Consider the following 14,661-nt stretch of genomic DNA (forward strand, 5'->3'; position numbering starts at 1 on the left):
TCTTGTAGCTTTCACATGTATTATGAATTGTATGTATTGGACTCTATCTCACGATTTCTTCCCTAAATTAAATACATGCCATTCCTCCTGTAAAAGTGTATATATATGCATTTGTAAATCAAATGCATATTTGTAAGTCAAATGCATATTAAGAAAACTTAAATGGAAATGAAAACTGCTTTCTTCAGTTGAATCATGTCCAACACCAAACATGAAAATCATGTTTTTTATAGCTCTACATTATATTTATCCTAACATATAATCCATTCCCTTTTCTTGTTCTAGTCAATTTTTCTTTTTACTTTCTTAATTTTTTTGGTTATATATCAGTTTTGTTTTTTAAATTCATATAGAAGACTTCTATAAATATAGAAATAAAAAGGACACTTTTGCACAGTAGCATGATTTAGAATACCTGAAATTAAATAAAATGTATACTGAATTGACATCATAAATCAGCATTATCCTCTGTTTTAACAGTCTTTGCCTATCTAGCCACAGTTTTTCACATTCTCTGTTGGCAGTTAATTCTAACATCAACTGTTCTTATACTAGAGCAGAACATTTTTTCCCCTTAACCTCAGTTTGTCTATTTATTCTTCTGTTTCAGTTAAAGAATGACAATAATTGGACCTTACCCTAATCTTCATAACTCTATCTTGTTGCTATGTCATGATGTTGTTCTACATATTTTTACTCTTATTCTTGCTTTTATTAAGGTCAATTTTATCAAAACACTTCTCAAAGAAAAACTAAATTATGTGTGAAATTTTTCAGTTCTGGGGATCAACCATCTATATGAAAAAATTATAATTCCATTACTGTAGAAATATCTTCCTTCTCTACACTTCAAATGTTTGACTAATATGCTTTTTGTTCTTTAAAATGTTTGGATAAAAGGCTTGAAAGCATACCATTGCCAATACCACTTTCTAAAAATCAACAAGCTTTATAGTTTCTTACAAAGAATGTGACCTGAGGCAGGACTTCACACTGCACATTTACAAGGATATTAATTCCCAAAGCTCTGTGTGATTTGAATACCATTGCTGTCATTTGTCTTCCCTTCTTTTCCCCAGAGAGAAAGCTCAGATACTTTTCAAGTTACTTCTCTACATTCCAGATGAAAGAAGATGAAGGAAAATGGAATTAATGTTATAAATTTAATGATTTAAGTTTAGCGATTTTTGTTTCGTTTTTCTTGGCAATTTTTAAGTTGCTTTTCCTCAAGTTAATTCCATATCTCTACAGGAAAAATAGCTGAACCTAGTAAAAAGTTAATGGGCAATTATTTAATTTACTTCCAACTGAATTTACTTTTCTTGTTTTCAAAACGATTAAAGTATGAAAGGAATATTTTTAAAGTTTTCTTTTTTAGAAAATCCAAGTTAATTTTAACAAGATAGCAATCCTTGTTGCTCTTTATATCAGTGATTGGGGGGAGTTACTAAAAATGGTAGAAGGGCAACTGAAGAAGTATCTGGAAATTATACACACACACAATTTAGTATAATTCTAAATTTTTATGAAATTTGTAAATTTTAGTTTCACAGAGTGATTTATGAAATAAAATATTCTCTAAGAAAACACTGAAGAGAAAACAAAATATATTCTTTAGGTTAGATGTTAAGAGATAATGTAGCCTAGTGTCTTGTCATATTTGACCCTTACTTGATGACATTTTTTGCCATTGATTAAAAAAGGAATAATTCACTAGAAACTTTGAAAGTAAAAACACTTCCGTGGTATTCCCAATGCCTACAACAATGCCCGATTTTGAATGAAGAGAAAAAGTAAATATTTGATTTCTTCCCTGGCTGGTTGTTCTAATTAAGCATCCCCTTGGATCCCAAGACAATTCAAAAATAAATTCCATAAGATGTAGCCAGTACAGAGAAAATCTCCAGAGAAATGGACACCAGCTTTCATTCCAGGGGAGAAAGATTATTTTCTTGAACAAAGATGCTATATGACCCTATAGAGTGTCTGTATCAAGTTCAATTCCAGAGGTTGGCTGGGGAGAGAATCAATGGAGTATGATTAAGAATCACAAGCCTTCACCCTGGAGACAAATGGAGCAAGGAGGATAAGGGCACTCCCTGAAGATCCATCAGAACAAAAGAAGGGGAGAGGCAGGAAATCAGGAAGTGCCAGCGCCAGGTCTCATTGAGAATGTAGGCATTTTCATTCTGGCCAGATTTCCAAGAATATATCCCAGCTGAATTCTTTTTTGCAGAGAAAAAAAATGAATACAGTAAATCTCTTCCTAACATTCTATCAGCTAGAAATCTCCATTACTTGGCCCTTCTGAATCTTTATATAATGAAAACTGATGGTTAGGTTTTTTTTGTTTTTTTTTTTTTTTTTGCAGTACGTGGGCCTCTCACTGTTGTGGCCTCTCCCGTTGCGGAGCACAGGCTCCACCGCTCACGGACCCAGCCGCTCTGCGGCATGTGGGATCCTCCCGGACCAGGACACGAACCCGTGTCCCCTGCATCGGCAGGCGGACTCTCAACCACTGCGCCACCAGGGAAACCCTAGGTTTTTAAGTATCTTTTGTACCATCAAAGTAAAGTTTGTATTATATTTGATATAGTTTAACTGTTAAATATATATTTTTAAAAGAAGCCACCCATGTATGACATTCATTTATAGCTATTTAAGTCCACTCTACTGCAGACACTTGTTCATCCCACAGTGGACTAGAGGCTCAATGAGAGCTACGAGGCTCTTGCCCTCAGGAGCTCGTGATAAAATACCCGAACATAAAAATTTTAAACAATTAGGGCAATACAATTTCTAATTCCTATGATCCATGTACAGGATAGAAATTTTTGTGTAAAATTTTTTTTCAAAGAATGTGGACATCGAAAGTGGCAAAGAAGTTGCTATATCAAGGGATAGAAAAGTAAATTGTCAGTAAGTATCAAGATAATGACTGAAAAAGAATGACATGGTATAAGAGAAAGGAAATGGAGGATTAATGAAAAAGATTATCAGAAGAAATTGAATAAAAGAGAAAAACAGTCAAGGGATAACTATATACACCTATTTAGATATTTATGAAACATAATTCAATTTAGTATGCAATTTAAAAATAAAGACAGTCACAATAAAAGAATCACGATGGAATACATATTTGGAATGCCGAACTCTTGAGTTTTTTCATCCTATGCCCCAATTATGCTCATACCGTATATAGTTCCAAATCAAGTCATGCACCCTACAGTGAGCCAATAAAATATTAAACTTCAAACTCTAATTTGGACTCTATTAATTTGTACATAATGGTTCGTTTGTTCGTTTGTTCATTCATTCTTGCATTCGTCAAAAATTCAGCACATTCTATACGCCAGGCATTTTACTAAGGGATTCACTGATGAGCTAAATCAGACATAGTTCTTCACTGTGAAATGCCAACTAGTTTGTGATGGAGAGAGGCAGTGAGATATAACCGAGCCTGGAGGATAGGGCAGGATTTTCTGAGGAAGTGGTATTCCAGATGAGATTTTGAATATAGGATTTTAAACTAGGTTAAAGGAGCATGGACGTGAGGGCAGAATGAAGAACAAGAACTTCCTATGCAAGGAGAACAGCATGTGCAAAGGTCCTGTGGGGAGACAGGTAGGGATACAGACAGGAGGAGGCTCTATGCAAGGCCCCTATGGCAGAGCTCAGGGTCCAAGGGAGAGAGCGGCTCTAGGTAGGGCTCTAGGTTGACAGGCCTCGGGTCACTCATGAACTTGGGAAGACTTTGATGAGATGGGGGTAGGAGGTGAGTGGGCAGGGTATTAGGGAGAAATGTTCAGAGATGTATTTTGAGATTATTTTGTCTGTCTGTCAGAGTAGAGAAAGGCCTGGAAAAATAAAAAGAAGAGTAAATGCAGGAAAATCACTTAGAAGCTTTTTTGCATTAATTTAGCCTAAAGATACAGTAGCTGGGACTAGGACAGTGCCAACAGAAAAGGAGAAAAGTCAATTGATATCAAAATTATTTAGAAAGTTAAAAACCAAGACTTGATTCATGGTTTGTATATTGGAGGGGTTGGGGGAGAGGCAGGGAATGGATATAGTAAGGATAACTCAGATCTTTGGTAGTATAACCAAAATATTGTAGGCATCATTCACAAAGATAACAAACACAGAACAAAGAGCAAGGATTTAGGACCAGATATGGGGCAGTGGAAAGAGAACATTTGTGAGTTTCACTTTGGAGGGCCACTGTGACATCCAAGAGCCTGACATAAGGGTCTATTTCTCAGAGGAGAGGCCTAAGCTAGAAACATATTTATGTGGGTATGGATGATTTCTCCTAAAGAGAAGATATAAAAATGAGAGAAAAAATGGGGCCACTTTCAAAACCTTCTAGGATCCTAAACATTTAATGGCCAATTGGACAGAAATGAGCTGCCTAGGAAGCTGAGGAAAAGTGGGAAACAAAATGAGAGCATACGTAAGGGAAGAGAACGTCTCAAGAAGAAAGGAGAGGCCAGTATTGCCGAGAATTACAAAGATGTTAATCTAATATGCTGACAAGTGAAATGCTACCACTGCATTTAGCAAAATACAAATCATGTATCACCAACTAGAGCTACTTTGACAGGGCAGGGGTGTGGCAACTAGACGGAAACAGACTGAGGAGCAGATGGGGAAGGGATGTGAAGAAAAGATGGCAGTCAATACAGACAATATTCTTGACACTGAAGGAACTGAGAGAGATAAGTTATTTATAAGAGGATTTGAGAAAAACAGAGATTTGTTGTTTATTTTGTTTTGCTTATAATGTTTTCATTTGTTGGGATGCGTTTGTTTTGGGGGGAGACTGAAACATATTTAAAAGTAAATGGGAACACTTAAGCAGTTGAAAAAAAGTTTGATAGGTTAAGATCCTGAGAAAGCCAAGGAGTTGTGATTAAGTAGAGAATGAGGATAGGATGGATACCAGATGTAGGTGGATTACATGCTAGGTATGAGGAAGCAGAGGACTTCCATTTATAGATGCCTGTGTGTGAAACAGTAAGTGAGACAGCTTGCTCAGACTAGATCATTAGTTGAAATAGCCAGTAGTAAAAGGGTAATGGGATAGAGGTTTAAGAAGAATAGATAAGATTTGCAACTGTCATTGAGAGGAATGGGAGATTTAATTGACCAAAGAAACATAGTAGGATCATGGAAGTATTAAGAGTCCAGTGAAAATAGGTGGTCATGTATTTACAGTGGAAGCAACCTGCCATGTTGTGAGGTTTCAACAGCACTTGGCCATTGGTGGACATAACTGCAGTCATTCAGGAATGAGGTTTTGCCTTTTGAACAGAAAAGCAATGGACAAGAAAGAAAAAGGAGTGTTTTTGAAATGATAGGACTCTGAGCTAGACTGGAAGAAAGTGAAAAAGGAGAGATCTGATGGCCTGGGAGACAGGATAGGGGTCAATGGACTAGAGTGCTTGATGAGGGTGAAGGAGTAGTTGTAGTGTAAGTAGCTGCAAAAACAAGCTTGGTGGAGCTGCTTGAATTAGTGATCTGAGAGATGGAACAGATTGGGGTGATCATAAGATCCAGAGGGTGTGTGTGAGAATAGAAGACTGAGGTGGAGTACTGAAAAGGTCATTGAAGACAAATAGCAGGTCAAAGAACTGAGAGGAGAAGGTTCTGACAGGTCATTCTCATCAATGCTGAAGTGCCCCGGAATGATGGCAGCCCGAAAGGGGAAAGGCAGCCAATGATTCAGGTATCACTAGCTTAAATGAATGATGAGGAGTGGCCAAAAGATCTGTAGGCGATTGCAGCAGAGACCATCCATGGAGGGTAGGACAGTAAAACAGCCTCAAAGAAGCAATTCTTTTTGGATTAATGGATTTGGGAATAATGACCTCAAAGCAGCAATGAGGAGAAGGTGCATATCAACCTTATCTCCAAGTCCTGTTTTCAGAATAACATTTAAACCAATTATTCATCTTCTCTACTAAAAAAATTATATTTACAGTCAAAAATTTTATAAAGATGACTTATAGCAAAGAATATCAAAATTACCGTAATTATACCATTACTATTACAGGGAAAGAATTAACTGCTCCCTATGATTCTCAGGGAAAGGAGTCATCTGGAGCAAGAGTCAGTAAACTTTTTCTCTAAAGCATCACACAGTAAACACTTCAGGCTTTGTGGGCCAGTCTGTCACAACTATGGAATTCTGCCATTGTTGCATGGAAGCGGCCATAGACAATGCATAAATGAAGGTGATATTTTGAACCCAATCTGTCCCACTACCATATCTATCATTCAAATCAAGTCAGAAAAAGTGGTATTAGAATTTAAAAACCAGTAACCACTGCTTTCAGACTTAAAACTAAAGAAAATCAGCCAAAAGTTCATGATTTTCCTTTCCCTTAAGAGAAATAAAATTGAATGCAAGAACTCACCTGAACATAGAGTTCTCTGAGTTCATACTGAAATTTCTTGGGATCTGTGGTAACTGTTACTGGGCCAATTTCTGTGGAGATAAAAATGACATAGGTCAAAAATAGTGATCAATAGTGTTAAAGACTTTAATGTACTATGTCTGCAAGTATCTTTTCACTATGTACTACATGGTTATTTAACAATTAGAAATAGTCAGCAAAACAACAAAGACCACTTCTCAATTTATAGCAACCAAAGAATACCTTAAAATTTGCTGTAAATTATGCATACCTTAAAAAGTGGATTTTTAGCCTTAGAAAATGCAAAGAGATAGTCAAAAATGTCATAGGACAAAGAGTCAGGAGACCCCAGTTTCAGTCTCTTTTTACTCTCACCAGTCAGTGATATTAACTGGGCACCTACTTTGTTGTTGAAGTCTAAATGAATCACTTATTCATCTTTTAATTCTTCTTTCTCAACTATAAATTGTAAATTTGTCTGCAAATTAAAAATTTAATACTAAACAAAAAGAAAACAAATGACCCTTCCCTGTCTATCCCACAGGGTTTTTAAGAACTTGTAGAAGCACAGATATGAGGATATTAAAAGTTCAGAAAACAGTCCCTATCACTTCCTTCACCATGGCTGGTGTTGCTGTCCATCACTATCACCATTCTCCTAAGCTGGCTTTGACCACCATAATTATCTTTGGGGTCACTGACACCCTCATAACTGCCTTAATGTACTGCACAAACCATTGTTTCAAGTGGAAACAGGTGAGGGGACCACTGCATTCCTTGGAAAACCAAGATCTAAGTCAGGTGAAGAGAAAGAGCCCAGATACCAGTGTGGGTTAAATTGATTGATTGATAGAATGACAGTGAGACAGATATAAATATATAGATATAGATATATACAGCAGGTTTATAATAAACATTTTAATGTGCCAAGACCATTTTCTAAAAACAGAAAATCAACCTTTAAAATAGACAAGCAGAAACTGGCCTTTACAGGTATCAATTATTTCCCCCAGGAAACATTCATATATTTAAGTAATAGTATTAAAATTCATCCAAGTATCATGTGTACAGACATATCACCTTAAATTCCCAGGGTGGATGAAAATTTTTCTATTTTATCTAATGAAGATAACAATACAAAATTATAAAAATACTTAACATTTAGTTTTTATAAGACATTATCTAGCTTCAAATGCTTACTGCTAGAAAAGGACTTTACGACTTCAAAGGCTAATAATTAATTAGCCAGGCCTTCTATAATGTGCTAAGTGTGATATAAAAACAGACTTTTAGAATTTTAGAAATAAATGAGGTAAATTGGAAAGGAAGCACAATATGCCTGTCATAAGGCATGTAATTTTTCTTAGAAATTACATGAAAAAAATGTCTCCATCCTTCACCATAGATTAGACACCTTGCAGTATGCAAAAGGAATGGAGAGGCAATTGAAGAAACTGTGTGAAAATGCAAACATTGCATTCTATACAGAGCAGAACAGTCACTGGCTGTGTAAAAGTCATGTCCTGAGTATATGGAAAATCGGAGAAGCCCACTCCCTCAAGATTAAACAAAGGCATACTTTGCAAAGGAATGCAAAACAGCAAAGAATATGCTAGGCAGTTACACCCTGACATATAAATTGTCAGCAGCACTGTCAAGCCAAGTTTCTATGTTCCTACATGGTATAATACTGAAGTAATTCTAGAATTCAAAACTCAAGAAGTAGAAAGAAATACAAAGAATACTAGAAAAAAAATCAATTATATGAAAATAAAAAGTACAGACATGCCAGAACATTCCCTATAATAATAATTTTTAAAATAACCCTGATATATGTCTGTTCTTCAATAGTGAAGATTAAGGGATTCTATTAAAATAGGAGGACTGATTAGCCTTCATTTAGTTATTGAGAGATTCAAATATCCACCTGTTTTCAACAAAGATAGGAAATATCCCCTGAAGCTCATTAATATATATTTTTGCAAATCACACTAGACAGCTGAGATAAATCTTCTATCAGTTATGAGCAATACTCAGGAGAGGTAAAGGCCCGCTGAGCCGCCACATCCCTCCAGTTGTAAGCATCTTTTCTAACTCTTTTGAATTGAATGATATAACCATTTGGCAAAATCAGCCCTCCTCCCTTTCAGGACTTGTGTCCATTCCAGTCTTTCTCTTCATTTAACAGAGCCTTATGCCACCTGTGTCATGAGCAATTTCCTCTTCTCTTCCTTTTTTCTCACGTTGGTTTCATCCCCTGCCAAGCCTTTGATGACATTCAACAGGTACAACTTTGTCTTCTCTTCCTGCCTGAACATGGTCCTCTATTGCTTATAAAATTAAATGGGAACCCTCCAAGGCATTTCAGGCCCTCTCTTCTATTTATCTAATCTTCCAACTTCATCACACCCCTTAGCATGAAGCTACTGGTCTTCCTCATCACATCCATGGCCATCCCCATGTCTTTCATCTGCCCATACACCTCTTATTCTATAAAGTCTGATTCAAGTCCTATCTTCTTGAATGTTTTGCCTTTTCTTCAATATGCTTTAATGTTGTTTGATGTCTGTATTATAAAGACATGGTAGGGCTTCCCTGGTGGCGCAGTGGTTGAGAATCTGCCTGCCAATGCAGGGGACACGGGTTCGAGCCCTGGTCTGGGAGGATCCCACATGCCGCGGAGCAACAAGGCCCGTGAGCCACAAATACTGAGCCTGCGCGTCTGGAGCCTGTGCTCCGCAACAAGAGAGGCCGTGATAGTGAGAGGCCTGTGCACCACGATGAAGAGTGGCCCCCGCTTGGCACAACTAGAGAAAGCCCTCACACAGAAACGAAGACCCAACATAGCAAAAATAAATAAATTAATTAATAAACTCCTACCCCCAACATCTTCTTTAAAAAAAAAAAAAAAGACATGGGATGAAGGTGAATAACATTTAACAGAATGCAGGGATAATATCCTGTTTTATTTAACCATCAATCTCCAAACAGAATCCTCAAGCTAGATGGGGCATTAAAGATCATTTGGTTCAATTCTCTTACCTACAGACAAGAAAACTTGAGGTTCAGAGAAAATGACCTTGAAAGATTTTGGTAGTGAAGAAAGAGGTTAAGATATCTAAAAATATTTTCTACACTGAGCAACCTCCACACCTCACTAACATTTCCTCTTTTCCAAGATCTCCATTCTGTCAATGATTACATCACTATTAACTTTCTTCTTTTCTCTGGACCATGGGCAAGACAGGCCATGTTCAGAGTGCCTAATTCGATGCACACAATATCTAGAATTCTTTAGTGTCACATGCCTGGATATTATCTTTAATAGAACAAAGAAAATTATCTCTCTTGCCTAGTAGATATAATTAAAAACACAAAGAAACCTCACTAGAAAATTCCTTCTCTAATCTATTTAACAAACACACATTGATCATGTACTATATATGGTTGCCACCAGTAACATAAGGATGACCAAACATGAACCCTACCCTCAAAGTCCTGATGGATCTAGTGGAGAAAATAAAACTAATATGTAATTACAGTACAATACAATAAATGCATAAAGAGAAGTATGGAAAAGGTAGTGTGGGAGTACTAATTAACATAGAAAAAAATTTTTTCAGAATGAACCATGGGGATTTCAAAGAGGAAATGAAAATTTAGGATTTTATATTAGAGAAAACAAAAACATTCTTTATTAAAACTAATTTCTTTTTAAATTCTATATATCAAGTTTTCATGACAGCTCTGTATCTTATCAAATTACTGCTATTACCTATAACTATCGATATTTGTAAGTACAATTCACAATACTTTGTAACATATAGTGGCTTCCTTTGAGCCTCACAACAACCTCATGAAGAAGTTAAAATAATATAATTATACAAAAAACTGAAGGTTGGATGATAAGCCAAAGCCAACCAGTCCCTTTGAAGGCTACCACAATATTGTGTGCCTGCGACATGATGGCATCTACCATATAATACTGTGACTGCCATTGCTTTTTTGTCTCCCTTACTTGGCTGTCAGCCCAAGGAGATGAATTGTCTCAGTGTATCTATAATAGATTCTCAGTAAATGTTTGAAGACGGGAAGAAGGGAGAGAAGGGGGAAAAAAAGAATAAAGGTTAAGCCCAGGCCTTCAGACCCTTTATTCTGTGCTCTTTTCATTTTACCATGGAGCCTCCACGCTATAGCTAAAGACCATGCTACATGATCAGCATGATGACACTGACTAGTCAACTGAGAAAGTCTTCAGTTTACTCTTTTAACCAAATGTTTTGCTCTTTAATCAAGTTCTTGATGCAGATAATCAATAGATACAATTTTCCACATACAGCTTATCTTAAAAAGCAAAAGAACATTAAGGTAACGTGTTATTAAAAATATAAGGAGTATGTCATGCTTCAGAAGACCACTTTTGATTTAAAAAAATAACTGTCTGAAACTCTAAAAAAGTCTTTCCTCTTCTCATTAATTGTGTTATTTCCTGTTTCCTAGGGATTTATCAGATGGGTTGGATTTATTTCCAACATCTCAGCCATTGTTCTCTTAACCCAAGTTGCTGGATTGAATTTGAGAAAATAGTGGAAAGAAGTTCACAGTGTAATATTTTCTTTCACTGCTTCACTTGGCAAGATCGATATCCAGTTCCTCACTTCCTTTTTCCTTTCTACTAACAGATTTCTGATCCTTATAGTTTTTCTTTACTCAGAGTGGCTCCTTGATAATAAGAGAAATATTTACTGCTGCTGGCTGGGGTCTGAATACTGTCTGTGAAAGATTTGATAACTATGTTCACAATTTCCTTGCTTTTTTGAAAAAATTATGTAGTTCTTGACTTTATATTTATACTTATACATAAATATGTGAAAAGTTAAAATGAAAACCCCTAAGCTGCATTATAAATTAATCAATATTTGCAAAGCACTGTAAAAGAACAGAAGAAATATATAAGTCACAGGGCTTGCCATAATAGAAATTTAAATATAGTTGAAAACTTAAAAAAACAGCAAGGTATGAAAAATTAAACAGTTTAATCTAGCATCAGAGAAGCACAAGTGATATACAGAGGGACAGCAAATTTCTTCAGTGTCCAGAGAAAGACCCCCGAGCTCTAGGGAAATATACAGTGAAGGTATCAGGGAGAAGATGTGGTATGGGACTTGAAGAGAACACTGGATCCAGAGGGTGACATCAGAGCAAAGAAATTCCAGGCACTGTGATATGGCCTATTCAAAACGCCTTCCATGAGCTGAATCTCAACACATTCCACTTCGTAAAAATTCCACTCTTAGTCAATAATTTTACACAAATCAATGATGTCTTCTATGTGCAAAGTTGCTAATATAAATATATACATATTCAAAATATTAATATTGTTTACATGAAAATTAATAAATTATGTTTCTTGCCTTGGGATGGTACAGAAAATCAGATTAATAACTATATTTACTTTCACTGTTTTCAGTTTAATCTACGATACGCTCTTTCCAGATTTCTCTCTCCTCATTTAATTATAATGTTGCTGTCCAGCACCATTTTTAAATGATTTGCATCTAAGCCACAAAAACAGAACTGTTTCCTGACTTTGAGCTGAGCCAATGCCAAGTATATTTCAGGCCTCATTTAACTGAGTACATGCCTACTCACATTAGAACAGGTAATTTTCAAGACCACTTAAAGGCCCTTAATGATTATTTTGACAGGAAGTGATGTACTTGGTGTGTTTTATAAAATCTGAGTCAAAGATGAATTCATGCACAGCATGTTATCTAATATTGATTACACAGCATTCTGCTTTAATTTCCAAAAAAGATTATTCATTTAACAGTGAGTTGTATAACCTTAAACGTATGCACTTAGCAACACTGCAGATAATATATGTATAATGAAAGGCTCATTTCACTTGGACTGAACAGGATATAGAAAAAGTCATGAACATGAATTCAGTAATGTTTCACAGCTGTTTAGAGGAGGAAGCAAAGAAGAATGCCTTAATAATTGACAGTCCTCACAGGACTGTGAGGTATACTGAGTAGGATGTTATTGCTTAGACTGGACTTTGGCCAGGGCTCCAGCAAGCATTCTTACAACAACAGCCATGGGATTTTTAACGGCCAACAAAATTCAGATGCTGTTTCACCTGTAATACTAAAAATGGCATTTTTTTTTGAGCAAAGATATTGCTGATTATATGGATCTGAAAATGAAAACTCCAAAATAACAAATTTTTTTTAAAAATACATCTTTATTGGAGTACAATTGCTTCACCATACTGTTAGTTTCTGTTGCAAAACAAAGCGAATCAGCCATATGCATATACATGTCCCCTTATCCCCTCCCTCCCATCCTCCCTATCCCACCCCTCTAGGTCATCGCAAAGCACCCAGCCGATCTCCCTGTGCTCTGCTGCTGCTTCCCACCAGCCAACTATTTTACATTCGGTAGTATATATATGTCGATGCTACTCTTACTTCGCCCCAGCTTCGCCCTCCCACCCCATGTCAAGAATTCCATTCTCTAGGTCTACCTGTTTATTCCTGCCCTGCAACTAGGTTCATCAGTACCATTCTTTTTTTTTAGATTCCATATATATGTATTAGCATACAGTATTTGTTTTTCTCTTTCTGACTTACTTCACTCTGTGTGACATGTGTCTAGGTCCATCCACCTCACTACAAATAACTCAATTTCATTTCTTTTAATGACTAGTATTCCATTGTATATATGTGCCACATCTTCTTTATCCATTTGTCTGTCGATGGACATTTAGGTTGGTTCCATGACCTGGCTATTGTAAACAGTGCTGCAGTGAACATTGTGGTGCATGTCTATTTTTGAATTATGGTTTTCTCAGGGTATATGCCCAGCAGTGGGATTGCTGGGTCATGTGGTATTTCTATTTTTAGTCTTTTGAGGAACCTCCATACTGTTTTCCATAGTGGTTGTATCAATTTACATTCCCACCAACACTGCAAGAGGGTTCCCTTTTCACCATACCCTCTCCAGCATTTACTGTTTCTAGCTTTTTTGATAATGGCCATTCTGACTGGCATAAGGTAATACCTCATTGTAGTTCTGATTTGCATTTCTCTAATATTTAGTGTTGTTGAGCAACTTTTCATGTGCTTCTCGGCCATCTGTATGTCTTCTTTGGAGAAATGTCTATTTAGGTCTTCCACCCATTTTTTAACTGGATTGTTTGATTTTTTTTGATATTGAGCTCCATGAGCTGTTTGTATATTTTGGAGATTAATCCTTTGTTGTTTCATTTGCAAATATTTTCTCCCATTCTGAGGGTTGTCTTTTTGTCTTGTTTATGGTTTCCTCTGCTGGGCAAAAGCTTTTAAGTTTAATTAAGTCCCATTTGTTTATTTTTGTTTTTATTTCTGTTACTCTAGGAGATGGGTCAAAAAAGACCTTGCTGTGGTTTATGTCAAAGAGTGTTTTTCCTATGTTTTCCTCTAACAGTTTTATAGTGTCTGGTCTTACATTTAAGTTTTTAATCCATTTGGAGTTTAAGATAAACTCCAGAAAAAGATATCAGAAAAAAAGAAAATTATAGACCAGTATCACAGATGAACATAGATGCAAAAATCCTAAGCAAAACACTAGCAAACAGAATCCAACAGCACATTAAAAGGATCATACACCATGATCAAGTGGGATTTATCCCAGGGATGCAAGAATCCTTCAGTATAAGCAAATCAATCAATGTGATACACCACATTAACAAATTGAAGAATAAAAACCATATGATCATCTCAATAGATGTAGAAAAAGCTTTCGACAAAATTCAACACCATTTATGATAAAAACTCTCCAGAAAATGGGCATAAAGGGAAACTACCTCAACGTAATAAAGGCCATAAATGACAAACCCACAGCAAGCATCATACTCAATGGTGAAAAACTGAAAGCACTTCCACTAGGATCAGGAACAAGACAAGGATGTCCACTCTCGCCACTATTATTCAACATAGTTTTGTAAGTCCTAGCCATGACAATCAGAGAAGAAAAAGAAATAAATGGAATAAAAATTGGAAAAGAAGTAAAACTGTCACTGTTTGCAGGTGACATGATACTATACATAGAAAATCCTGAAGATGCCCACCAGAAAACTACTAGAACTAATCAATGAATCTGGTAAGGTTGCAGCATACAAAATTAATGTACAGAAATCTCTGACATTCCTATACACCAACAACGAAAAATCAGAAAGAGAAATTAAGGAAACACT

General features: G+C 36.2%; 1 protein-coding gene across 1 annotated transcript in view; it reads right to left on the reverse strand.

The window, feature by feature from the left end:
- HMCN1 (hemicentin 1) overlaps positions 1-14,661 on the reverse strand; it is a gene marked incomplete at its 3' end in the record, with an annotated part of 531,222 nt that overhangs the window by 416,203 nt on the left and 100,358 nt on the right. The window contains exon 2 of the mRNA XM_079726768.1: positions 6,420-6,490. Within this exon, the coding sequence (XP_079582894.1) occupies positions 6,420-6,490 (71 nt within the window). The remainder of the gene's footprint in view (positions 1-6,419; positions 6,491-14,661) is intronic.

This window comes from Hyperoodon ampullatus, assembly GCF_949752795.1.
Source record: "Hyperoodon ampullatus genome assembly, chromosome: 2".
In the NCBI taxonomy this organism is placed as follows: domain Eukaryota; kingdom Metazoa; phylum Chordata; class Mammalia; order Artiodactyla; family Ziphiidae; genus Hyperoodon; species Hyperoodon ampullatus.